General features: G+C 33.1%; 2 protein-coding genes across 2 annotated transcripts; one reads left to right on the forward strand and one right to left on the reverse strand.

Moving 5' to 3' along the window:
- Positions 1 to 1,450: 1,450 nt before the first annotated feature.
- On the reverse strand, positions 1,451 to 8,933 carry LOC138307621 (F-box only protein 36-like). The gene is made up of 5 exons (XM_069248428.1): positions 8,770 to 8,933; positions 4,266 to 4,371; positions 3,661 to 3,833; positions 2,699 to 2,833; positions 1,451 to 2,351 (listed from the first exon to the last, which is right to left on the reverse strand). Exons 1-5 carry the CDS (start codon positions 8,899 to 8,901, stop codon positions 2,250 to 2,252), a joined length of 648 nt encoding a protein of 215 aa, XP_069104529.1. The 5' UTR covers positions 8,902 to 8,933; the 3' UTR covers positions 1,451 to 2,249.
- A 190-nt stretch (positions 8,934 to 9,123) lies between these two features.
- LOC138307620 (heparan-sulfate 6-O-sulfotransferase 1-like) lies at positions 9,124 to 23,747 on the forward strand. Its single transcript, XM_069248427.1, has 2 exons — positions 9,124 to 9,786; positions 14,797 to 23,747. The coding sequence occupies exons 1-2, from the start codon at positions 9,296 to 9,298 to the stop codon at positions 15,425 to 15,427; spliced, it is 1,122 nt and encodes a 373-aa protein (XP_069104528.1). The 5' UTR covers positions 9,124 to 9,295; the 3' UTR covers positions 15,428 to 23,747.
- Positions 23,748 to 25,324: the final 1,577 nt, after the last annotated feature.

Below are 25,324 nucleotides of genomic sequence, written 5' to 3' on the forward strand. Positions count from 1 at the left end.
TGCTTATAATGGTGCAAAGTTCCAACTTTTTATAAAACTGTTACGCTTCAGGGAATGTAGTAAGCTTGTGGTATTGGTGTGTGGTTGCTAAAATGTGTGTTAAGTTTTATACTGTGGGATATTGTGACCAGGAATTATATTTACTTTTTCAATTAAATCTAGAATGTTTTAACTTAAAAAAAATGAATTCAAACTCTGAGCAGATAAATAATTTCAGTCAAATGGACTACCATTAGAATGTAAAAGTTAAGGGTATAAACAAACTTGGAACACACACTAAATTTTTTACTATTTACGTTTAAGGTTTTTGCATGCATTAATAATAGGCTAATTACCAAATTTTAATTCGATTTTTAAGTAAATGCATGATCTTATTGGGAATTTTTTTTCATATTAAATAGGAATGTTTGACCTGAATTAAAAAAAAAACAAAGCAAAAAAATAAAATAAATAATAATAATAAATAACACATACCAGTATTTAAATAAGAATAATTTTCTGCAGTTGAAATTGTTGTTAAGTTCTGTAATCACTTGAATCATTTATATTTTAGCTCTTATTTCCAGACTCACTCAAGTTTATAATTTCACACGATCTAAAAACTAGTCAATTCATCAATAACAGTTGAACAACAGTACTGAAATCCTCTGCTGAAAAAAGTATATGTATAAAAGTGTTATACACAAGCTAATCAGAGAGTGGAATAAAATGCATAAACATTTGGCAGTAATGGAGATATCTACCGTATTTCACCGCAAATAAACCCCCTCCCAGAGAAGAAATAAAGGTCAAAAGTGGGGGGGTCTTATTTGCGGACAACCCGCCTGATAACATCGATCTATGAGGTCGCCATCTTGGATTTTTTAATGTCCTGTCATCGTGTAACAGCATGACAGATGGGTAACAGCAAGATGTTGAAGTATTTATAATAAAATGAGACGTATGAGTAAAATTAAATCAAATATTATGACAAATTAAAATATAATTTGTTAAACAATATTAGGGCAGTTGTAAGTCTGAAAGGAAACGCACATTTTTGCAAGAGTCACGCGGACATTCACCAATGAATCAAAACGAAGAAACAGCATCATAAGCAATGTCATTTTAATCTAGAAGTTTTAATAATCGTATTGTTATTTTAAAATATTCAAATTAGGTTATTGTTTACGATCACAACTACATCTCCGTCTTAGTAAACACGTGAATCAATCGCCGTGAATCGGAAGGACGATCGCCGTTCAGACTCTTGTAAATGCCTTAAGTAGATGTTTTAGGTAATGATTGTATTAAGTTAGAATCTACGAATGCAGAAACGATCTGCATCAATGATTTTTTCAATGCCGATAAAATAAACAAAAAAAACATTGCTCAAATCCATCCATCCAGTAAACTGAAAAAAGGTGGGGGTCTTTATTTGCAGGAAAATCTTATTTTTGCCGATGCAACTTTCAGGCCACTGTAATAATAATACTTTTAATGACCACGTTTCATTTCTGAAACAATGGACCTTAGAATAAAAAACATACAATGGTTGAATATACATACATTAATTACAAATCTTAATAATTTTCTCTCATGAGCACGTATAACATTCACACATCATCATAGATACACTTAATCATTGAAAAATATATATGCCTATTTAAGTACATATTATAATCAATATATATATACAGATAGGTATTTCCATAAAGAAAATCCTATAATTAATAAAGCACTTTTCAAATTATTTCAATCTTCACCTTGAAGGCTAGTATCACAGTTTCTCATATTTCAGTAACAGTTTCCAGCTCTTAAAATAGTTTTTATTGTATTTCTTTACTTCTTTATCTAATGTAAACATACATATTTCAGCAAAAGTCATAAATATTTTAGTGATAATCATGCCAAACAATTTGCACTAAAATATAATTGCGCATACCGTTACATATTCTGTATGTTGTGATTGTAGAAATTACCCTTTTTCTTAATGCCCAGATTTATAATTGCACAAATTTGCTTAAAATAAATTTTGTGCTTATGAAAATTTGATTGGACTAAAATTAGTGCTTTTACAGTACATTTATTTTTGTTTGTTATTTTTAATTATTCCAACCATTTGTTCTATGCTTTCTGAAGCATTGTTTAACAAACTAATATCAATGTAACAACTTCTTTTTCTGGTCAGGTATTTCAATATCGTAACCGATGTATACAATACCCCATTATCACTATTTTCAAACTACATATAAAATTGGGGGCAACAGCGTCTAGTGCATTTCCTGCTGTTCTTCTTCCTGGTGTGTGATGAAAGCGTAGCCACCAGAGGGAGGCATCTGCTCAGGGTTCTGCATCATACGGCGAAGCTGTACCTATAAATGTAAAAAAAGTCAAATATTAAACTATTACTGTATAGGTGTTTGTGTTTTTGTTTTACGTTGTTTTAAAAGCCAGCATCATCTAAGGACTTGCCAGGTTTAGAAGGTGAAGGAAAGCCAGAGTGCCTGGAGAAAAACCATGTGCACTAAATAACCTATTTTTTTTCCTAATAAAACCATCCACGGAGAGTTAACATTGATTAAAATTTTTTGTTGATATGTTTAATTGGAAAAATATCTATACCATTCATTTTGTATATTTTGTAAGTGAAAACAAATTCACCTTGAAACATTTTTTTTTTAATCTTGTAATCTTGAAATGAATATTATTTTAAACTTGCCTGTAACTGCAGTTTGTTTGTGAAGAACAGACGTTTCCAACCTTTATCTTTCGCCAACATTTCCAACTCTGGTGTAATTGGAGCCTCACTGGATCTTTCATAAATTGTCCTCCAGACTTCACATGAGTTACATAACTGTAGCAATAAGCGTAATCACAAGTTACATAAATGTAACAAAATAAGATTAAATACAAGTTACATAACTTTAACAAAGTAAGCGTAATCACAAGTTACATAAATGTAACAAAATAAGATTAAATACAAGTTACATAACTTTAACAATAAGCGTAATTACAAGTTATGTAAAGTAACAGTAAGAGTAATTACAAGTTACATTAACGTAAAAATAAGCGTTAATACAAGTTACATAACTGTAACAATAAGCATAATTACAAGTTATATAATGTAACAATAAGCGAAATAACAAGTTACATAACTGTTACAAGCGTAATCACAAGTTACATAACTGTAACAATAAGCATAATTACAAGTTACATAATTGTAACAATAAGCTTAATTACAAATTACATAACTGTGACACTAACCGTAATTATAGGTTATGTAACTAACAACAAATTTTTATTTTTTCATAGGGGATTACTACGGTAAATAGACTTTCTTGAGGTTAAAAGTTTAAACACATGAAATTACCTCCATGGGAATTTCAAAAAGTTGGCAAGTGTGATTTAAGTCCATCAATGAAACTCTTGGGAAGTCTTCCTTGTAAAAACTCTTCATTCAAATGTCACCCAATTACATTAATTGACCCATTTTTTTTTTTTTTTTTTGGTGAGGTCATAACGACCTCGCTATTGTTTTTTAACTTCAGTTTGTTTTTTCAATTTTGTCAAAGTTTGTCTAGATAAATCCTGTGCTATTTCTTGTTGCCAAGCACACACACATCCCAAACAATAATAGGATAAGTACCAAATTCTTACACATTTCTCTCCTCTGAAACCCACCTCTTTGAAATGTTTGTTCACTCTGGACAAATGGCTGATGTCTTCAAGATTCAGGTTGAAGATGATTGTTTTGAGGGCCTTGTCTGGGAGACGGGCCAGATAGTCAATATGACCTTCACATAGTCTCATTAAATAGTCGACCATATTCGTCCCTGCAAGACGTTGAACTTCACCTGTAAATTAAAGAATTGTACATGTATATATAGCTTTATGATTAATTTTTATTTGTTTTCACAATAAATTCGACTTTCTGATTGCATGGCAGATTGTTTTTCCTTCATATTACTATGAAGAAAAAATCAAAGTATGGCACAAAAACCAGACGTTATCATGACATCACAATAGAGACGTTGACATTGCTTATTGATATAGAAAAATAATCCATTGGAAAATCAATGGAATCGTACATTTAAACATATTTGATGTTATCAAGAAGTCTGAAAAATTAATTATAAGCATAAATGTAACTATTTTAACTTCTTCAGATTATGAAATAAATTTTGTTTGCAAACTTTTGTGAGAATCCGCGTTTGCAAACAAAATGGAGGAATTGTGGTAGTATGTCAGACATTCAATTGGGCAATATGTGCTACAATAAGACTTACTGTGAAACTTGTCATCATCTCTGAATTCGTCGTACGTGTCTTTTATCTCGTATGGGTCACAACTTCCTCTATGTGGTGGCAAAATCTTCCAAACACGTAGGATAAACTGTAAACATATAATGAAGTTAAATTATTTATAAATGACATAATAATGTAAAGTTAGCAATAAATTAGTTTATCAAACATATCATAATCCAATACTTTTGTAAAACATGACCAGCTGCTACTCACAAGCCCAAGGTTATCATTTTAGTGGGGAGGGGGGAGGGGGTTGTGAGGTGAGGAAATCAGCTAGCCAGGGAAAACTATCAGAGGGAGTGGATTAGGGGAGGGGAGAAATGGCTTCAACACTGGTAATCTTAATAAGCCATCCCTCCTACTATGAATTGTTCACTCCCCAACCCTTCGAGTCTAGGTTCTGTAATTTTATTTACTCCATCGTTCCTAATCTAGATCTTTCAATTCCCATTCTTCCTACTGTTAAGGGGTTAAATCCTCAGCTCCTGGCTGCTGTGTCCTTTAATCCTTTCTTATCCTTCCTATTCAATGTTATTTACTTCTACCTCTCCACTTCCATTAACCATATGTTTTTTTTTAATTCATTCACCCCTGAAGACACATTTAGGCTCTTCTTAATCAAAGATTAGACCAGTCCATTATGAAATTTCAGGGATGAATGAGTTGATGAAGTCTCACCCCTCCAATCTATTTTTCTCATATTCTTATCAATCTCACACTATGCCCAGAGCCCCTACATGGTATACTCTTTCCTTCATTTTACCTCACTTTCTACACAGGGACCTGTCATAGTATACAAAAAGTCTTTTTTATATACGATCTTCCTTGTATATTGCACACTCCCCTTTTGATTTTTGATTATACATGAACATAATAAAATAGCTACCATCATTATTATATACCTGCATTGCTGGTAGGTATCCATTGTGATGTCATTATTTTGTGAGCGCAATTCATGTCGGTTTTTTTTTCAAAAAAGTATGATGTTACGTAATGCTAAAAAATACATGACGTGACAATCAAATAACTACCGATAAGAACAGATAACTTCATATGCAAATACAGAATAAATATCAATTATGGACCTTTGTTAAGACAGAATAAATATCAATTATGGACCTTTGTTAAGGTCCATATGGTGTTATATCACCCGTGTAAAATTAATAATTCTTCAATGGCGATATAACACAAAAATATGGTGTTATATCACCCGTGTAAAATAAATAATTCTTCAATGGCGATATAACACAAAGTTCCTTTATTTTTATATTAGATATGTCATTTCTGTCAAAAACAATCTCTAATGAGTATATTAATTACAAGAAATGCATATCCATTCGTCAAAAAACGCTACCCTGAAGAACATAACCTTAGCTTTTGGCAATGAAGTTCTCAAAGGAATATTGACTCAATGTTTCTAAAACTGGAAACACCAAGTCAATAAGCTATACCTACATACCATATTGAATGTCAAGTGACCATGTATAACTACTATTAGCAGTACATAATATAGGGGGTTTGGGGGATTTACTCCCAGGGAAAATTTCAATTTCTATTTTCAATTTCCTACATTCTAGTGAATTTTGGTACTGAAATTGTAGATCTCAAAGCATACTCTTTTCTCTCCGTATAACTTAAAATGCACATTTCGGAAATATAAGAGGCGGTCTGCTGGGCTGCTGTTAGTGTCAACCCCTAGCATAAACATATATATGCAATAAACGATTCTTCTGTACTTCATTATGCATGACTATTAGAGTAATCACAATAAATATAAACCTGATATTAGCATAGCTACATCGTAATATGGTTCATTGACTCCGTTGATTAGATCAATAATTCCTCAGTTGAGTATTTTTACACTTGTGATCAATACCGGTAAGTTAATTTTTGAACAGAATTTGTTTTCTGACAATGTCAGCGTTGAATAATTAATAGCATGGAAACTGTCAACAAACCTAAACAGACAGCACAAGTGACTTAACTATTATCTGTTCATGTACTTATATATAATTAGTGGCTGAAAATGACATGGAAGAATAATCTATACATCTGTATACATTCTGTATGATATATATGTATGCCCCCAGCGTTCGAAATTAACGCCTGTCCGTCTGCCTGTGACCGGCAACTTTATAGTTGGGCAGACAATTTTTGCCATGTAGCTGGTCCTTTGACCGGGAACTTTTGGTCCAGATAGAGGATATACAAAACAAAAATGGCAGTAGAATTGTAGAAAGTTCAAAGGTGGAATATCATACTGAACAAAACAAATTTTCATAGTAGATTCTATTCTGGTTTTCCGTCAACTTTGTTGAGAGGCTACGATACTAAAGCGAATATGCAGATCATATTTTGGTTGTAAAACTATTACTTTGTATTAAAACTACAAGGATGAACTGTAACTTCGTAAGGACCAGTAACTTTCAGTTAGGACCAGTAACTTTTAGGGTCAGCCTGTCCTTAGGACCAGCAGGAAAAAATCCTTAAGGGAGAACACTGCCTGTCTATACTGTGCGCGAAATACAGGACAAAGTTTAATACAATAAAACATCAATTTTGTTTCTACGCATTGTTGAAACACTCTACTGTTCCATGGGCAACTTGTATTTTTGGATTCTTGGCCGTGAGCTGAACACAGAGCAAATATTTATTACGTACGCTCCCCCAGACGTCATTTTTCTATGTAAAAGAAGCGTTTTCACAAGTGTTAATAGCGTAGCCTGGTTGGTACGATTAGCCACGGTGAGTAAGACCTATTAGCACAATAGGCTTGATAGAGAGCGCAGCAAACTCTTGTGATAGAGATGTCTCGGTAACGTTATTCTAAGTAAATCATCCAATATATGAAGAGTTGGAAAACTTTCTCATAAACCGGAAACCGGAAGTCAACACAAGATCCAGCGTTGAGCAGGACAGTATCAAAAGTCACACTCTCCCGTGATTACAAACAAGTTATACTTTGAATAATTTCAAAATGAAAACATTAATGAAAGATAAACATTTCAATTTATTCTTTAAAACCTGAATCTATAACACTAACATTTTGTCCCGAATCTGAACTTAAAAGCCGTTTTCCGTGACCATTTGCTTCGGAATTTTCCGCCTGGCAATGGAGAATGATGTTGAGATATATTTTGTAGCCGCAGTCATGAGTTCTTGCAGAAAGTGAAAGTAGAAATATCATGTGTTCAATTTTGTTTTTCTTGTTATAATAAGCTCAATGCCAGTAATTCAGCAGATCGAGCTATGGATCTAATAATTAATAAATCTATAAATTTTTCTTAAATTCAAGCAGTACAGTTAGTTAGCGCACACAATAAGCAATAAGAACAAGATGGGGCATGGGAGATTACTCTTTCGCCGTTAGAAATCCTTTATAAACGGTCAAATGCCCTAAATTGAGTAAATTCGTCAGGGACCTGTTTTCGTCATGTTTACAATTTTGCTTTAATATCTCATGAACTATCGCGTGATTTAATAAAATGTATCGTCTGCCAAAGCAGATTTGATCAAGTAAGATTTGTCTTGCTTAAAAAGGAGTGTGTGCTATAACCAAGTGATTTTATAAAAACGATGTAGCAATGAACCCCAAAACGAAGGTATTTTCTTAAGACCATTTTAAATGAAACTTTAAAACCCAACCGTCAGCATTTGACTGTCCATGTGCACTGATCAGCAGTATAAAGTCAACAAAGTACCAGAAGTCACATGTCTGATCATGTGATTCATAGTCCAGATTTTGGGTTATTACAAATTATTTTGGCGATTCAACTAACCCGAAAATGTTGGTGCGGTACTGTTGAAAACATAACGTTATTCTATGTAAACAGAGATGTTCATCACTTTCCATGACCAATAGGTTTAAAGATTTAAAATTGATGAAACAACAAGAAATTTTCAGTTAAACATGATCTCACAAGCACCTGCTGCTCAATATTTATTTGAAATTATCTCAATTTTTGTAATATGCCAAACAGCCCCTCTGACGACAATAGGTTCCTATTGTGCCAGCCATCACCCAGTGACCGACAGGTAGAAATCTTCTGTATCGCGATGGTTAAATAACCAATTGATAGACAACTTGTTGTACAAGTAAGACAAAATATTATATAGGCTATTTGTGTTGATAAAATTGGTACATTTTATTTCTTGCTGGTTTGTTGATATCCGATAGGATTTGATTACCCTGACGAATATTGGTCCTTCAAGGGTACATGGCATATTTCTGTAGTTAAAAAAAAAAACAAACGAAATAATTGATTAACTACTGCTGCGCTCTGAGATAGGTTTTGCCTAAAATTATTTTATTCCGAATATGGTACCGAATATGACGGATTTTGATAAAGGTAACCTTGGTTCGGTCAGTACCCTGTTTACTTGTTATGCTTGAGTAAGTTTTGGCAAACAGTTCAAGCTTACACTTGTTTACTGTTTGGACAATTTTTTATGTATAAAATTTAAAATAAAACATAAAATGACAAACCTGTGACGGTGTTACGTGGATATGAAAGAAATCTTTACTCGGAGCAGTTGCCACGTCTGGATGGTCGAACAGCGCGCCATGTTCATCTAACCAGCATTTGTTATCTCGGCGACTGACAGTGCAAGCCTCCATTTTGAAACTTCTGCTATCACCATCTCAACCAGGTGACGTTAAGACGATACTTGTATTTTCATTGTTCAAAACTTATTTGCTTATAAAATCTTGAATTTGTATCGAAAATAAATATAAAATGATATTCAAATAGAAATTTAAACAAATAAATATGAAATAAACATAAAAACTTTTTCATTTTTTTCGGAACCTTTCTAATCATATAATAACTTTAGAGAAGGACCGAACTATGTGGAAAATGGCTTCCGCCGTGTCTTGTCTCTGACAAACTGCTGGGAATTTGAAGAGGATGCGACGATATCTAAAAATGATAATCGATATGTAACTAATCAAATACGCCATTTGATTAGAAAAATAATATTGAATGCATGATTATTGATAGAATCATGTCAAAATGTTTAGAAGGGGATGGCGAGCCTACCTTGTGGTGGTCATTTTCGTTGTCCTGACAATTTTGTACTTCGGGTACATCTGTCAAAATAACTTTTGTTCGTTCTCATCAACTCGTCGAGATAATGAAGGCGACCCGAACGGTAAATTTTCTGATATTTCTAAATTAGTACCGGAAACCTTCTCGCCTCAGATGGTGGATAGAGAGTACCAGCTGGATTTGGATGATGAAGACGTTTTGGTATTTTTGCATATTCAAAAAACCGGCGGTACCACATTTGGTCGTCATTTAGTGAAAAACTTGGACGTTGGCAAGCCTTGTGTTTGTCGACCGTCGATGAAAAAATGTGAATGCTTAACACGCAAGAAAACACTTTGGTTATTTAGTCGCTATTCTACAGGTTGGGCATGTGGTTTGCATGCTGACTGGACTGAGCTGAAAAATTGTGTGGACACCGCCATGGATAAACAGGAAGGACTTCACAGAGAAAGAAGGTTTGACATCTTATATACAGGAAAGGAACATGATCTTGCGCGGCACATGACCTTGCGCACTTGTAATTTCAGCTAATTTTAATAAAGAAACGAACTTTTTCAGACATAAAAAGTACAGAATGGCAATGTAAATTCTAATACAATCTCAGTTTTAAGTCTAAGACAGGTCAGGGAGAAGTCCTGATACCACTATTATAGTGAACTACGGCTATGATAGCCAAATATAGCTATATAACAGTGGCAAAAAAGCATCAATTTTTCCAGAAGAAGTATATGTTAAAAAAAAGTTTTTGACACTACGTTATCCTTGTCCTAAGTTGACACGATAACAAAATTAAAATGAAAAACTCATCCGTGCATTTTTCTGTAAAATCATCATTTTTCTAGCAGGAAATTGCAATTAATGTATGCATTTGCTTAATAACCAATTTCTAATCCATCTAAAGGTCAAAATAACTTGCACATATTCTCCCATATTTGTGCCAATAGACTCAGAATCGCTTCAACAGGAAGGGGATTTATACATTTTTTTCCCTTTTTGACCAACGGCTGAAAATGTGAATGGGCCAACTTGAGTATAGTGAGTTTTTCGGCAGATTCCATGCGTTTTGCCACTGTTTATATAGCTATATTTGGCTATTAAAGCCGTATTTCACTATAATAGATCTAGAGGTATCAGGACTTCTCCCTGACCTGTAGGATGAAGACGTGCCGTGTTACAATGGGGCCATAGAATGGTGGAGAGTGTCGTCTGATTTAAAAAGTCACCAACATTTTTTTATTTTACATTTTTAAAAATTGCAAACTGATTTATAATTCAATTAATTCAATTGTTTTGTTCTTCATTTAAATTTGAATGGTCAGCTAAAAAATTGAATATCATATATAATATAATTAAAATTGGATTGTAGTGTACTGCACAAGATCAGGTCCCGTGTTTACTTCCAGTTTCAACATGGGATAAGGTCAATGTTTTTCATTTATTTTTGGTAAACTGAAAAAATAACATAAATGTTTGTTCCTTGCTGTCACCATGATATAACAACAAATAGATATTTATCGAATTATTTATCAGCTATGAAACTCTGCGCAAGATCATGTGCCAGCATTGTAGAACTATATATATATATATATATATAGAAGGAGGAGATTCTGATCTGCAAAATAACAATATATTTGATGGGTGATTTACATGAATATATATGTTTTATATATTATATATGTATAGCCTTTGATCAGCTATCAGCAATTTATGTAGGATTTTTTAAGGTGAGTCCATGGCCATCACACTAAATTTCAAATTTCAATGAGTCCCAGTACAAAGAAATATATATAGGGTTCTCAAAATTTTGGTGAGTCCAACAGGAAAATGACGAGTCAAGGACTTGTCTATAGACGAGTCCCGTAAATCACTGGGCTATAATGCTCAATTTCTATTTGTTAAAATTTTATTAACTTTCTACATATTATTAATTATGTAATTACACAACAGGAATGCCAGACGTTTCATCCCGAATTTGGTTAGCCCCCAGACAGTTAGCCCCGAAGTCGGTTCCCCCCAGAAGTTTCGCACCATACATGATGATGTTTCACCCCCAGCATATAATATATATTAGACTAGTATTTTATTGATCATTCATCTGTTTTTCATTGCTCAGTACTAGTGTGTATTCTTACAAGTCTTTAGAATTAATTTTGTGTTAATGGAAACAAGTTAGACAAGACTGAAAATGTCTTCGTTTTTTTTTTACTCCACTAACTATATATAAGAGTAACTTCCCTTTGAATGGAAGTACTACACTCAACTGTCAAACATTAGTCCTCGGAACCTGCTATATATTAGACTTTTCATAATTTGATTTTTTTTTTTTTAGCAAAGTTTAATAATACATCATATTTGCTTTTGAGATCCATATGTAAAAACAAGCACTTGATAAGGCGTGGGTCCTAACGAGGTAAAGGGGGACGCATGACCCCCTAGGCGAGTGTAGCATGTGTACTGTTTACACACCATTTACCTGGGAGAGACTGCTGTAATAACAATATTAGATTAGAATGAATATACGTACCCGGCCTACTATACCTTTCGGCTGGGTACGAATTGGTCCTTATGTGTCGTAGTGGAGCACTGCCTCCGAAAATCACTCAGGCATCGATTTCTTTACTTTTTTGAAGGTTTCCAATTATTTTATGCGTATACATGCATTTGCATATAATTTTTGTCCAAAACAAACATAACTACCATTCTTAATATCTACCGTACCGCTCACAAGACGTCAAATTCACAATTTGTGGACTTGCCGTATAAATTCCCTTCAGAAAAACCTTCATATATATTATGTAAAAAAAATAATGCCTCTGAGAATTTGATGTTTTATGTGGTTCAGTTTTATTGCCTAGAAGGTAAGCGATATCAAACAATTACAATAAAAATGCAAACAAACGTTTTATTATGGTTTGCATAATCATTACTTTGCTCCATTAGCAGTAATAGGTACCAATTGTAGCTCTAAAGACGACACCATTTTCTGTCAAAAAGTCTTTTGAGCTACAATATTGCAGCTATAACAATATGTGCACTATTTAAACAACAATTATTACATACACATCAAACAGTTATAACAACAACAAGACAATGAAGACACCTGTACAAACACTTTTTTTGGTAAATAAGCTTTCATGTTCCCATATTGATACTGATTTTAAAAAATGTAACAATGCTCAAAAAGTGCATATATTGTATACAGAAGATAAAACTGGACAAATAATATGGTCATGTTGGGGGCGAAACGTCGATTTTTATTTCACCACTGGGGGCTAACTGTCGGTAGTTGGGGCGAAACGTCAGAGGGCGAACCAACTTCGGGGTGAAACATCTGGATACCCATACAGACATCGCGAAATTTATGTCCAACACAATTTTACTCGGACCGTCTATTTTAAAATCCGTTCCGGACCAACTTCCCGGCAATTATTGAGTACTGAAAGTTGGAAGAAATGGTGTCTCTAAACTCAGGTGCCGAACCTGGCAAATATGTAAACTGCATAAAATAAACTAGATAATCATGAAAACAGCTGCTCGGATACTTATAGCAGGAAGTTATGTTTACTTCAAAACTTCACATTAATGTTCGGTCCGGCAAAATCTTGTTCGGTGCGGCTTACTCACAGTCCTTGCTGGTCCGAATGTCCGACCAATTTTTTACTTTTGCGATGTGTATATCACTGGAAATGAGCAAATTTTCGTGCCAGATCGATATCTAATCTTGTGAATTTCGAATTTGCAGTCAAAGTGATTTATTTTTGTAAATTTCATTATCAGAGTAGTGAAATCGCGAAAATTAATTACCAAGTATTGTATTACTCAACAGGTAATTATAATAGAAAGAAATAATTCTAAGTCAAAACTCGTACCTACTTTATTAATTGTTGCATATTTGGGTCAGCCCCATATCTAAGGGTATACCTAAAATGTGAAATTAAGCCTCTGCAAAATTTTTAATATACATGTACATGGAGTACTTGTAAATGTACCGTGTGATATGATAAAGTGGCAATTAAGAGCACACATTATATATTCTTCAATGGGCCTTTGTAAATAAGTAGATACTTAGTCTCCAGATCCTAACTTCCGTTGTCCACAAACAGTGAATGAGCCTTTTAGTGTATACTATGCCATTAATTAAGGACCATGTAGTTTCCGGTGATGTTTTTTTTTTCAACACTAAATAACATTCATCAGAAGTTATAATTAACAAGACGAGCATACATACCGTATTCGACCCAATAAGCGCCCATGTCCCTATAAGCACCCCTCCCCCTTTTTTAGGCCTCAATTTCAATTGCCCAGGCATAAATAAGGACCAAAATTACATAAAACGGTATAAATTTGCAATAATTTTGACTTATTAGCACCTTTTCATTTTTATAAATTTTTTAAGCGCCCTGGGCACTTATTGGGTCGAATACGGTATTTACATTTGCTTGTCACTTCTACTATATAAATTAACCAATGCAAAGTGAAGAAAATATGATGGCATAACTGACACCCAAAACGTGACAATTATTTATGACGTCACTAATGTTGCTGTGGTGACGTCAACTGATCCCTGTCAAAATGGCTGTTCCATATATACATCTTGTGGATGAAATCGTCATTGATAAACGGTTTTCCTGATCTAGCTTAAATAATGTTAATGCAGAAACCCTAAAATGAGTTGATAACGTAAATATAAGCATTAAACTATATTCCTATGGCATGTATGGTCTATAGATGCCAGAGCATTTTGAAGATTGTCTGCAAAGCTTTGGCATCTATATAGACCATAGATGCCATAGATTGATAGTTTAATGCTTTAATAATTAGGTACATAAATATTCATTGTATAGATCGGGATATTCTGACTATACGTAAAATGCCTTAAACTACATTCAGTAGCTATATTATAATTTAGTAAACTATTAATTATTATTCCGCCTAAAGACGCCTATGAAGGCAGAAAGGCCTTGTTACAAGAGTCTCTATTTTTTTTCATATACATGTATGTACATAGCATACCAAGAGTAATCCATTATTAGTACAGACGAAAAATATATATACAAAAAATAAAAATAATAATGACTGACTGATGTTTACAAAAAAATAAAAACAATAACAACATATATATATAGATATTTACAGCCCCAAAATCGATTCCAAGGTCTTTTGGTATAGTTATTAATATTTAAGATTCCAATAAAATAAATGTGATCATATATCTCTGTGACCATAAATGTTGGGTCCAATTTTGATCATTAAAAACTTAAAATCATTCTTCTTAAAACGCATGCATATGGTGCTTTACAGCTGATGTCAAGGCCACAAGTCCCACAGCTATAACTAAAGATGTGAACAAGAAATTTAATCCTATTTGATCTATTTCATATTACCTTATCATTATAAAACCAAAATATACTAGTTACTGCTGTACATTTATATGCAAAACTAATTCATCTGTTTCTTCATTCCAGGTATCATTACATCACAATTCTTCGTGATCCTGTCGGGCGATATTTGAGCGAGTTTAAACATGTACAACGTGGAGCGACCTGGAAAACGGCACGGCTGTTCTGTAATGGCCGCCAAGCTACTCTAGAAGAGGTGCCGTTTTGTTACGAAGGTGAAACCTGGGAAGACGTTACCTTAGATAGCTTTCTGGACTGTAGATACAACTTAGCTAACAATCGCCAAACACGAATGTTGGCAAACCTTAGCAAAATTAACTGTTATAACAAGACAGGTTTAACAGACGAAGAGCGGGACCAAAAAATGTTGGAGAGTGCGATCGAGAATCTCCAAAACTTCTCTTTCTTTGGACTAACTGAGTTTCAAAAAGAAACTCAACATTTGTTTGAACACACTTTTAATCTGAAGTTTATAGATGACTTTGAGCAGCACAATGCTACACACAGAAAAAAGCTGCCTGTCACAGCAGATATTACGGCTAAAATTAAGAAGCACAATAACCTAGATCTGCAGCTGTACCAGTTTGCGCGTGAGCTTTTCCAGAGGCGTGTGGAAAAAATGGAGAATGATCTGAGACAGGAAATGGAAGACAGCACAAATGAAGAAGTTATAATCGGATTACCAGGAAATAATTAGATCAAATAAGGTGTTTCTTCTGTTTCACTATATGATCTGGAAGAGCTTTTGAAAGAATGATATAATCAGTTCAATCGATAATGTTCCCTTCCTTTTCCCCCATTTTTTCGGATGTCTAACATTTTTACATCTTCTGATAATTACATTACAAACCATGACCCTGTTACTGGGTTGACGTAATCAGAAGCCTTGGCTAGTCATGATCAAGATGTAAAATTTTAGCATGGCCATACCATTTTGATGTCCAATGCGTATAAAACTATTTTTTAGAATATTTTTAGAATTCAGAAACGTAACAAGTATTAACTTAAACATATTTATCAAAAGTTAGAATTTGAAGGATAGAAAAATTATGTATGAAAAACAAGAAATGTGTGAATTAAAAAAAGATGGAATGCAAATTTAAAATGGTATGATTTGTCCATGTGCCAAACAAAAGTTATCGCCCTTCACAAAAACATGAAAAGTGTTGTTAAATATCAAATTTGGAAATATTTTTCTAGAAATGAATTGCATATATACAATTCACTATATTACCCATCTTTCTTTTTAAGATTTTGCTTGAAATGTCATTTGATAACGTGGGAGGATGTGTTTTAAACAAGTATGTATTTTTGAAAAGTGATTGAAACATAACCCTTAAAATTTATTTGGAATCTTATAGACGCCATAGTTTTAACACAGCTGCATGATTTTCAAGTGGTATATATTTGTCACAATTTAGCCACAAATTGTGCACAAGTTTTGATATAATTAAAGAGGATATTGTATGTATTTTTGTATCTGGTTCAATAGACCCTCCAGAATGTGGTACGCAAACCATAATTATAAACTGTACCCATATATATAACTACATTTGTATTCATGCTAGTATGTTAATGTTAGTTTATCTGAGTCAGTTTTAATGAACTCATGTCTGTTTTTTAAATAAGTCCACGTCTGCTATTCTGCTATATAATAAGCCTTTGAGCTTTTTTCTATGGATAAGTGACCGGTAATTTATATTTATATCACTCTTGACATCTGACATCCATTATATTTCTTCCAGTGTTTTAATGTATATCTTTGTTGATATCTCCAGACTTCTTTTAACAGATAATATAAGTTGAATATGATCAATTTTGTAGAAAGTTAGTGCATATATTCAATGACTGAAAATAGAAAATGTTTTTGAGACTATATGTAAATTTTGATTGAGCGATACATATCTCCAAGATAAGCATGTAAAAATGTAAAAATATATATTATGTTATTGTACAGCCAACCATCTGTACGTACATTAATAACACCAGAAAATGCATACCGATGATCTAAAATAAGGTTACGACACCAAACATATGCAAGATTGCCTGCGTAATATATGAAAACAGTGGAGAGTCAATTCGCTGTTTTGCCATCTGGCGCAGTGATAGTCAACTACCGCGCGGTATTTAGGACGACGGCGGGAAACATAATACGACCCGCGTTATGAAAATAAACATTTTATTTATTTTAATCAAATCGTTCAGAAGGTGATGATAAATGTAGTATTAACGGTAAGTTAATAATTTTTAGGACTCTACAAAATTATCGATCTTGTTTTACGTTCCCATTTTAAAAATTAAAAGCCGTTTCGGAAAGGTAGTGGGCCTTTAACCTTATATTTCATTTCCTGTATTGTGAGTGACATATTCCGTATTTGCATATTACAGAGTTATCTGCCCTTTCGGGTAGGTATTGATTGTGACTTCATGTGTTTGCAAGCGTAACATCATATTTTTCGGAGAAAACAGCCTGAATTGCGCTCACAAAATAATGACGTAACAATCTATTCCTACCCGCAAGGGAGCTAACTCTGTAATATGAAAAGATGAAATAAAAAGCAGAAAAATAGTTTTATGATGATAAACTGATAGATATTCTATCTTTTCTTAAATACTACAAATCAATTGTTGTTTTCTTTGACAGTGATCATTGAAAGTGATCGCCGTTTTTTGCTTTAATTTATGGCCTCTTATATTAGTACGTGTAATCTTTTATCCCTTGTGAGTGAGAATGGATTTTGACAAAAAATGGGAGAAAGTGGATTTCAATCTAAATGGGTCAAAGGTGGTTTTTTTATGAGTTGTAATGAATGTTATCTAGACAGACTTATTGTAAACTTTCGAGTCAAGCTAATTTTGAAGATTCTAATGAGATTGGAAGTAATGAGATTGGATGTCATTGTAAAATGTAAGCATTCATTGATAATTTCTGAGGTATATAGCAATATTTAGTTGTTAACATTCAAGTTGAGAACTCATTTGAATGTTTTATGTGGATGTTAAATATTTCCTTTAATTTTGGGCTGCTAGAGAATATATATGAGGCTCCAAAGTACACCATACAGTGCATAATAACTTTGGGTCGCTGATGTATATATACAGTACACATGTATACCATGCAGTTCTATTTACTGTATAATATTTCGTCTTTGCATATTACAGAGTTAGCTCCCTTGCGGGTAGGTATTGTTTGTTACGTCATTATTTTGTGAGCGCAATTTACGCCGTTTTCTCCTAAAAGTTTGACGTTACGCTCGCAAACACATGACGTCACAATTAATACATGCCCGCAAGGGCAGATAACTCTGTAATATGCAAATACAGAATATAATAAGTTTGGGTCACTTTGGTATATCTTATAAGTTTAAAAGATTCCATAGTACTACGCCACAGGCTGCTGACTCTATGTTTTACACATATTCCATTTTTTCAAATTATAGAGTTAGCTCCCCTGCAGGTAATTATCCATTGTGACATCATAATTTTGTGGAAAAGAATTACTTAAAGTTCATAAACACATGATGTCAAATCAATACCCACCCGCAAGGGCAGATAACTGTAATATACACATACAAAATGGAGATGTCTATATAATTATAGAATAAAAACCTGCGAAAGTACATTATACAGTGCGTAATTTGTAATTAAATAAACATGTTGGTCATTTACTTCCATTTTAGTGAATTGCTATCAGTATCTTAAATTTGTATTTACCTACTTTTACCGTATTACATCCAAATTTTAGATGATTTACAAGGAGTACTGGTTACCACTAGTAGGTATATATACAGTCCACTATCTCAATAAACCAATTTGAAGTCAAACCTATCTTAGGAACCATCTCTGTATAAAGACCACCTGCTTCATAATACCTCTTTCTTTGGGTTCCAAATGGTCAATTTCAACACACTTTGACCTGTGTATAAAGACCACTTTTCTAAAATGACCATTTTGCTTGGTCCATTTGGTGGTCTTTATAGACAGGTTTCAATGTACTCTTTTGTCTTTAAATGAAACATTCTTTAAGTTTTGAAAGTTTTTACACATATTACCACAAGCCCTCCACCTCTGGGTCGCGAGTTCGAATCCCATGTGGGGCAATTACCAGATACTGACTGCTGGTAGGTGGTTTTTCTCCGGGTACTCTCCTCCACCAACAAACCTGGCACATCCTTACATGACCCTGGCTGTTAATAGAATGTTAAAGTAATAAAACCAAAGATTTGAAGACATTTTGTATGTTGTATATTGGGAGAAAGAGTTTTCACATACTAAAAGAAGTCATCTTCCTGTTCCACAAGTGAAATAAGAATCTGTGTATATATTGACTCTGTCTGTTAATAGAAAGTTAAACCTAATTATGTATCATTGATTATTAGTATTAACGAGGCAAATGAAGTGACTGTTATATACTAATTAATCATCAAGATTGTATTTTGCTTCAAAATGAATTTCTGTTGGGTTTAAGCATTAGAAATGAAATTGTAATCTTGTGTCAAAGTTCATACCATATATACAGCTTTATGGATTAGGGTGTAAACAGCAGTTACTAAGTTTTCAAGTATTACTGATATTATATATATATATACCAAACACTGGGTACATGTAATAGAAAAACATGAACACTTGAAATGCTTTACAAATTTTTCCTGTTTTAAAGTTTAAAGATGCTCCACTGCTGACAAATGGTATTTTTCCACTATTAAAAAGAGGAACAGACGATTTAGTATTTTTCTTCAGTAACAAAAGTTACTTACTGTACATGTACACCACTACCACCATTGAAAAGTTTCAGCTTCTAATTTTACTTCAAGTTAAAAATATGAAAAATAATTAATTGCATCCCGAAAAAATTACGTGTCACTATATTCTATATGGAAGGAAGTACTGATTGCGCATGCACCAAAGGCGAAATCAATTATTTTATATTATTTTTTGTGTTGATTAGACATATATATACGTGATCAAACACCAATTATTGTTCAACTAATGAACATCATTTATGCTTTGTCGGCGGTGGAGCATCTTTAAAACAATCCTAAATATGTATGAAGATCTATGATCTGTGTATATACATAATTAGATGTAGCTTTACTGTCTGTCACTAGAATAGAAACAAACAATTCTATTGTTTTCAATCATGTGTTTGCTTCAGTGATGTTTTTATTAATCTACCAGTATTAAATTGCACATATGTCTTTACATTTTAACTTGCATTGTTGAAAGAAAATCCTAGATTTTGTTAAGCGAGTGAAATTCAGTAGTGCTTTGAAAATTGCTTTATAGAAGGAAAGTAGACTCCGTCAAAGCAAGTGTTTTTGGACAATAATCTTTGGTGGTGCTTCCAAGGATTTAGATTATATTGAAATAAGAGGACGACTCTCTTTGTATTGTAAATTTAAAATGCAATATATTGTGACATCTATTTTCATTAATGATAGTGCTGTATTAAGTAAGGTATTACAGTATTTGCATAATACAGAGTTATCTGCCCTTGTGGGCAGGTATTGATTGTAACATCGTATGTTTGCCAGCGTAATGTAATACTTTTCAGAGAAAACAACGTGAATTGTGCTCACAAAGTAATGACGTCACAATGGATATCTATTCGCAAGGGAGCTAACTCTGTAATTTGCAAAGACGGAATAGTTTTATGTTGAAGTTAAGATGTACGAAATCCATATTAATAACCAAAGATATAATATTGTTATAAATGGTACAATTTTAACCTGTATTTTAAAGTTATTTCACTAGATTACCTCCCTTGGTTTGAGTTTATTTCAAAATGATCAAGATCTATCAAAGCTTTCATATGAGGCTCAGATTGTTTACGCACATCTTCTTAATAAAGAATTAATGTATACTATTCACAAAAGTCACAAATATTTTTGTGGCTGTTTTACTTCAGGACGATAGATTATGAATGCATGCAGCTTTTCTGATATTAGTTTGTAATATTTTCACTTAGGTATCATGCTTGTCAGATATTTGTTTGCAATATTTTTCACTCTATGTATCATGCTACCTCACCCTGTGTAGATTAGATGGATCTGATCCTCCATTGTCTTTACCTTTCATTATTGCTCAGGCTTTTGGCTCTATAGATATATGTATACAGATACCCCTATATATATGTGTAATACTGTATCAGTAGCTATAGGGGTATCTGTCTATAAAGAGCCAAAATCCTGTGGTTATTGTAGTATTGGTGAAAAGAAGCAGAAGAAAACTTTTATTAGCTGTCTAGTTAGTCTGTCAAAACATCATCCTGTTGCTTACCAATATTTATATATATATATATATATGTAATATTTGTTATATGTAATATTTGTTATACATGTACTGTACATTGCAGGTAATATGAAATATTACTTTTTCGTTGGAAGATGATCTGCTTTGATCGGCATTATCAATTGGACTAATTCATGTTCCACATGGTACCCCATAATGTTTGTGCGGGATTAGTATCTCTAGTGGTGGGGATTAGTATCTCTAGTGGTGGGGATTAGTATCTCTAGTGGTGGGGATTAGTATCTCTAGTGGTGGCGGAAAGTTACTTTATGTAATCTTCCTGCTGAAATGACGCGAGCACGGGATAGCATCTTTAGACATCATTTAATCACCAATAGAAACAAGAGTCCTGCACAAACGTTATCATGTATCATGTGGTACGTGAATTATTCTCATTAGTTTGCTGTTTGTAATCACACAAAAATCATTGAATTTTTCTGTCTTTTTTTTTTTTTTTTTTTCCCAGAAAACTTGCTGGTTGTAACTGATTTTTCACCTTTTTATGTCCCTGAAAATTGTTGTTTGTTATCTCTCAAAATCATGGCGTTATCCTTGTATGTCCCTGGAAATTGCTATATTAGTCTTCCATAACACAGAGACTTGTCAGAAGTTTCAAACCTTTCCTTGTTATTTAGAACTCTTTACAGTCACTGTAAACTAGCTTATTTTTGTGAAGATTTAACTCTTTCATCCCTGAAATTTCATAATGGACTGGTCTAGTCTTTGATTTAGAAGAGTCTATATGTGTATTCAGGGGTGACTGAGTTAATTTCAAAATATACAAAATTGAATTGCACCTTAAAATAAGATGGTTTAAATTATTCGTAAGATAATATTTTTTTTATTAGTGATTTTGAGCAAGAGAACAAAATATTTATTGAAGAATAGCTTTGAAATTGTTGTTTGTTAAAATAGTCTAAGTTCTGAGGTTGTACCAGTACATTTGTGTGACCAAATTGTATTTTTGTCTGAATTGTCAAATGTTCAAAATAGCTTTATCTGTCCTGTTACTTTTTCTTATGTCAGGAGGTATGCCTTAGCAACCCTTAGCTACCAATGAAACAATTGCAAGATTTTTTTCAATTGAGAAGTGGTTATGCATTGTAAGATATTAAAGGTTATATCAAGTTATTATCGTGAAGCCCTCTCACCTGTGTAAAAAGGTTGCAAAAAAATCAAAATTGTTAAAGGTGGATTTGGTTACGATGGTGTTGTTAAGTTAAGTTTGATACTGTGTATTATATGCAGAAATTTACAAAATGGTTGGGTGCTGATTGTTGGGGAATTCTACTCAGAAGCCATGTTAATTAGTTCACTATGTGTTGTAATGTTTTTTTGTTTCCAGAAAATTCTGGAGTGTATTTGTATGATGGTTATATATAAATTTGTCATGGTTACCGTATTCCACCTAATAAGCGCCCTCGGCTGTTAAAAATGAGGGGAGAAAAATGAAGGGGCAATTAATAGAGCCAAATTTGTTTGGTCGAAAACGGTAATATGAATATGTAAAAATGGTAACAGGGGTTGTTTTATAAATGATGGGATAGGGATGACGGAGTAGTAATACAATTACAGCGACCAAGAAATTAGTTACATTATATGTTGCCCATCCTTGATTCTCCAGGGGTTACTATCACTGTCGTGTTGTCCACCGCTGGAATATGTTATAGCAAAATTGAAGGCATTTCAGGAGAGAAAAAAAGTCACTTTCTTTGAAGATTGCAAATAGTGACGTCAAACTTCAAAGCCATACGTTTTACCGTTATTTGATTCATTTGATGTACATCAAAGAACCAAACTCCGTTCTCATCTGTTGATGCAGAAAGAGCCTTCAGTTTCACTATAACTGTGACATAGTCCAGGGGTGGATATATCAAGAGTGATAGTAACCCCTGGAATATCAAGGATGATGTGACTCCATAAGCTTTCTTTAAATAACAAATGTTTGTAAGGGTTCTGGTTAAGAGGTTGTTTTAGATATATTTCATAACTACATGCTTATGCTTAGTAATGTTTGTCTTTGTAATGTCAAAAAAGATGAATTTCATCAGAATTTTGGTGTTTGAATTTTAACCTGAGAATATTTGATAAAAGCATATCTTTTTAGATTTATTTTATCTTACTATATACTCGGATAAATCCTTCATGAATTGCTCTCATACTTAGCTCCCAAATTAGATAAATCCCATGTATAAATGACGTGACTATGATAGAATGTCATTTCACATATTTTTGATAAAAAGTGTAAATTGAATGACTTTCAAGGGGAATTTGACACAAGAGTCCAAAAACACATTATCATTTCATTATACGTTAGCTATAAAGACTGCATCGTCTTAGACCCACGGGTGATCACACTACACTATGCTACACTTATAGCGTAGTGTAGTGCGATCACCCGTGGGTCTCTGACGATGTAAAGACTGGGAATTCACATTTTGTGTCAATACCTGTGACAGAACTAAAAACATATATATACAACTTTGCTGGAATTGCATGCGACTTAAATGTATAAAGCTACAAGTATATACGGTATGTGACTGTATGAGAGAAGCGAGTTGGCTCTACACATGTGTATATTTTGATGTTTACCTGCAAAACAAGATGTACAAGTAGTTAGATTTTTGTGCACAAGTATAAATTATCTTATAGATAATAAACAATGTTTATTTTTTTTCTCTTTCATAAAACTGGGAAATAAAATCTAAAATCAACATATCTTAAAATCGGCTCTTTTGTCATGATTTATATGAATAACTACTTTTAAAACATATAATGGTACTGTGCTCAACCAAAAAAGTGTCCCATCACACTTTTTTGAAGTCTAAACTTTGCTTACCTGGAAATGTGAAAAACATTCTGGTTTCTTTAATTGGTTGATTTCTTTTGCAAATTGATTTATGTTAAAATAACAAAAATTGAACTACACTTTTTGTAAAATTACTGCAGTAATTTTGCAAAAAGTGTAGTTCATTTTTTGTTCTATTAACTGCCCTAAATGTTTCAGTTATCAAAGTAATAGGGCGCTTTTTGGGTTGAATACAGTACTTCTGATTTGATTTATTGATTACTGTATGGTTACTATGTTCAATTATCCAAACGTTCTTGCACCAAAGATATCGGGGCCCAGTTGTTCAAAAGTTGATTAGGCTAATCACAGACTAATGACAATTTTCAAATCAAGATAAAAAAAAATCTGGTTATAGAAATTTTACAAAATTTTACAAGATTCTTAAGAACTCCACTCTTTTCTTACTTGCTGATTTCAGTGCAAATGTAATCACAAATATTGAAGTAAATGAGAACTGAAAATTTCACTAATTAAGTGATTAAGCTAATCATCCTTTGAACAAGTTATTTTGAAGCAGAAGTTGACCATGATACAATACATGACCTTTAAATATTATAAAGGACTTTGAGCTTAGATCAAGATGTCGGATATAATTGTGTTTTATTCTCTTTAAATCTCAAGCAAATATATCAACAAGATACCCAGCGAGAATTACTGACGAAGTGAAAATATCCACGTTTGCAGTTGTTAATTTTTCATAAGAGAAGATAAAGACAATATTTGGTCATCGAACTACATGTACCTGTAAACAGCAATGACATGTATAGCTAGACCATTATTAATCTGCAGCTTTCTTGTTTGGAGACCTCAGATTTAAGAAAATGAAAATCACAAAAAACAAGACTAGTTCCATTTACAGCTTCGTTGCTTTTATTATGTGAACAACGCGTCTACACTTACTGTTTACATAGCAGCTTTAAATCGACGAAACCTGGCGGACCTGACGCTCCTAATGACTCTGTATCGACGTCCTAAGGTTTCTCTTGCTTTGGTGAGATCATTTTTACAGTGGCTGAATATATATTCCATAGACATGATTTTGATTTTACTTTGAATTTATTTTGGCCTTTTATTTCGGATTATTAATATACTAGCTTTATACCGTTTTTACCTCATTATCATTTTTGTAGAAGAACTCCTGATTTTTCGCCAAACATCCGTCAGGCAATAATATCATACACAACAAAAAGTAGACATCAGAGCAGCCATCTTCATTTTTTATTTGAAATGTTGAATACATAATTATGTTACTATATATGCTGTTCGAAAATCAAAAGTGGTGTGATTGATAAAAGAAGTGATGAGCCTTTATTGATTGTATGGCAGAAGCACGTAGTCAATCTAATCTATATTTGCATTACTGGGTCCATCGATTTGACCTTCATTTGCATAACTGGATCAATCGATTTGACCTACATTTGCATAACTGGGTCCATCGATTTGACCTACATT

This window comes from Argopecten irradians, chromosome 14, assembly GCF_041381155.1.
Source record: "Argopecten irradians isolate NY chromosome 14, Ai_NY, whole genome shotgun sequence".
In the NCBI taxonomy this organism is placed as follows: Eukaryota; Metazoa; Mollusca; class Bivalvia; order Pectinida; family Pectinidae; genus Argopecten; species Argopecten irradians.

What these genes read in the sequence shown, in the direction of transcription:
- LOC138307621 (XM_069248428.1), bottom strand. Translation starts at nt 8,901, where the DNA reads ATGGAGGCTTGCACTGTCAGTCGCCGAGATAACAAATGCTGGTTAGAT. An exon ending in TCCACGTAACACCGTCACAG is followed by an intron (nt 4,372 to 8,769) that starts GTTTGTCATTTT and finishes ATATGTTTACAG; the next exon opens with TTTATCCTACGTGTTTGGAA. An exon ending in AGATGATGACAAGTTTCACA is followed by an intron (nt 3,834 to 4,265) that starts GTAAGTCTTATT and finishes TTTAATTTACAG; the next exon opens with GTGAAGTTCAACGTCTTGCA.
- LOC138307620 (XM_069248427.1), top strand. Translation starts at nt 9,296, where the DNA reads ATGTTTAGAAGGGGATGGCGAGCCTACCTTGTGGTGGTCATTTTCGTT. An exon ending in GGACTTCACAGAGAAAGAAG is followed by an intron (nt 9,787 to 14,796) that starts GTTTGACATCTT and finishes TCTTCATTCCAG; the next exon opens with GTATCATTACATCACAATTC.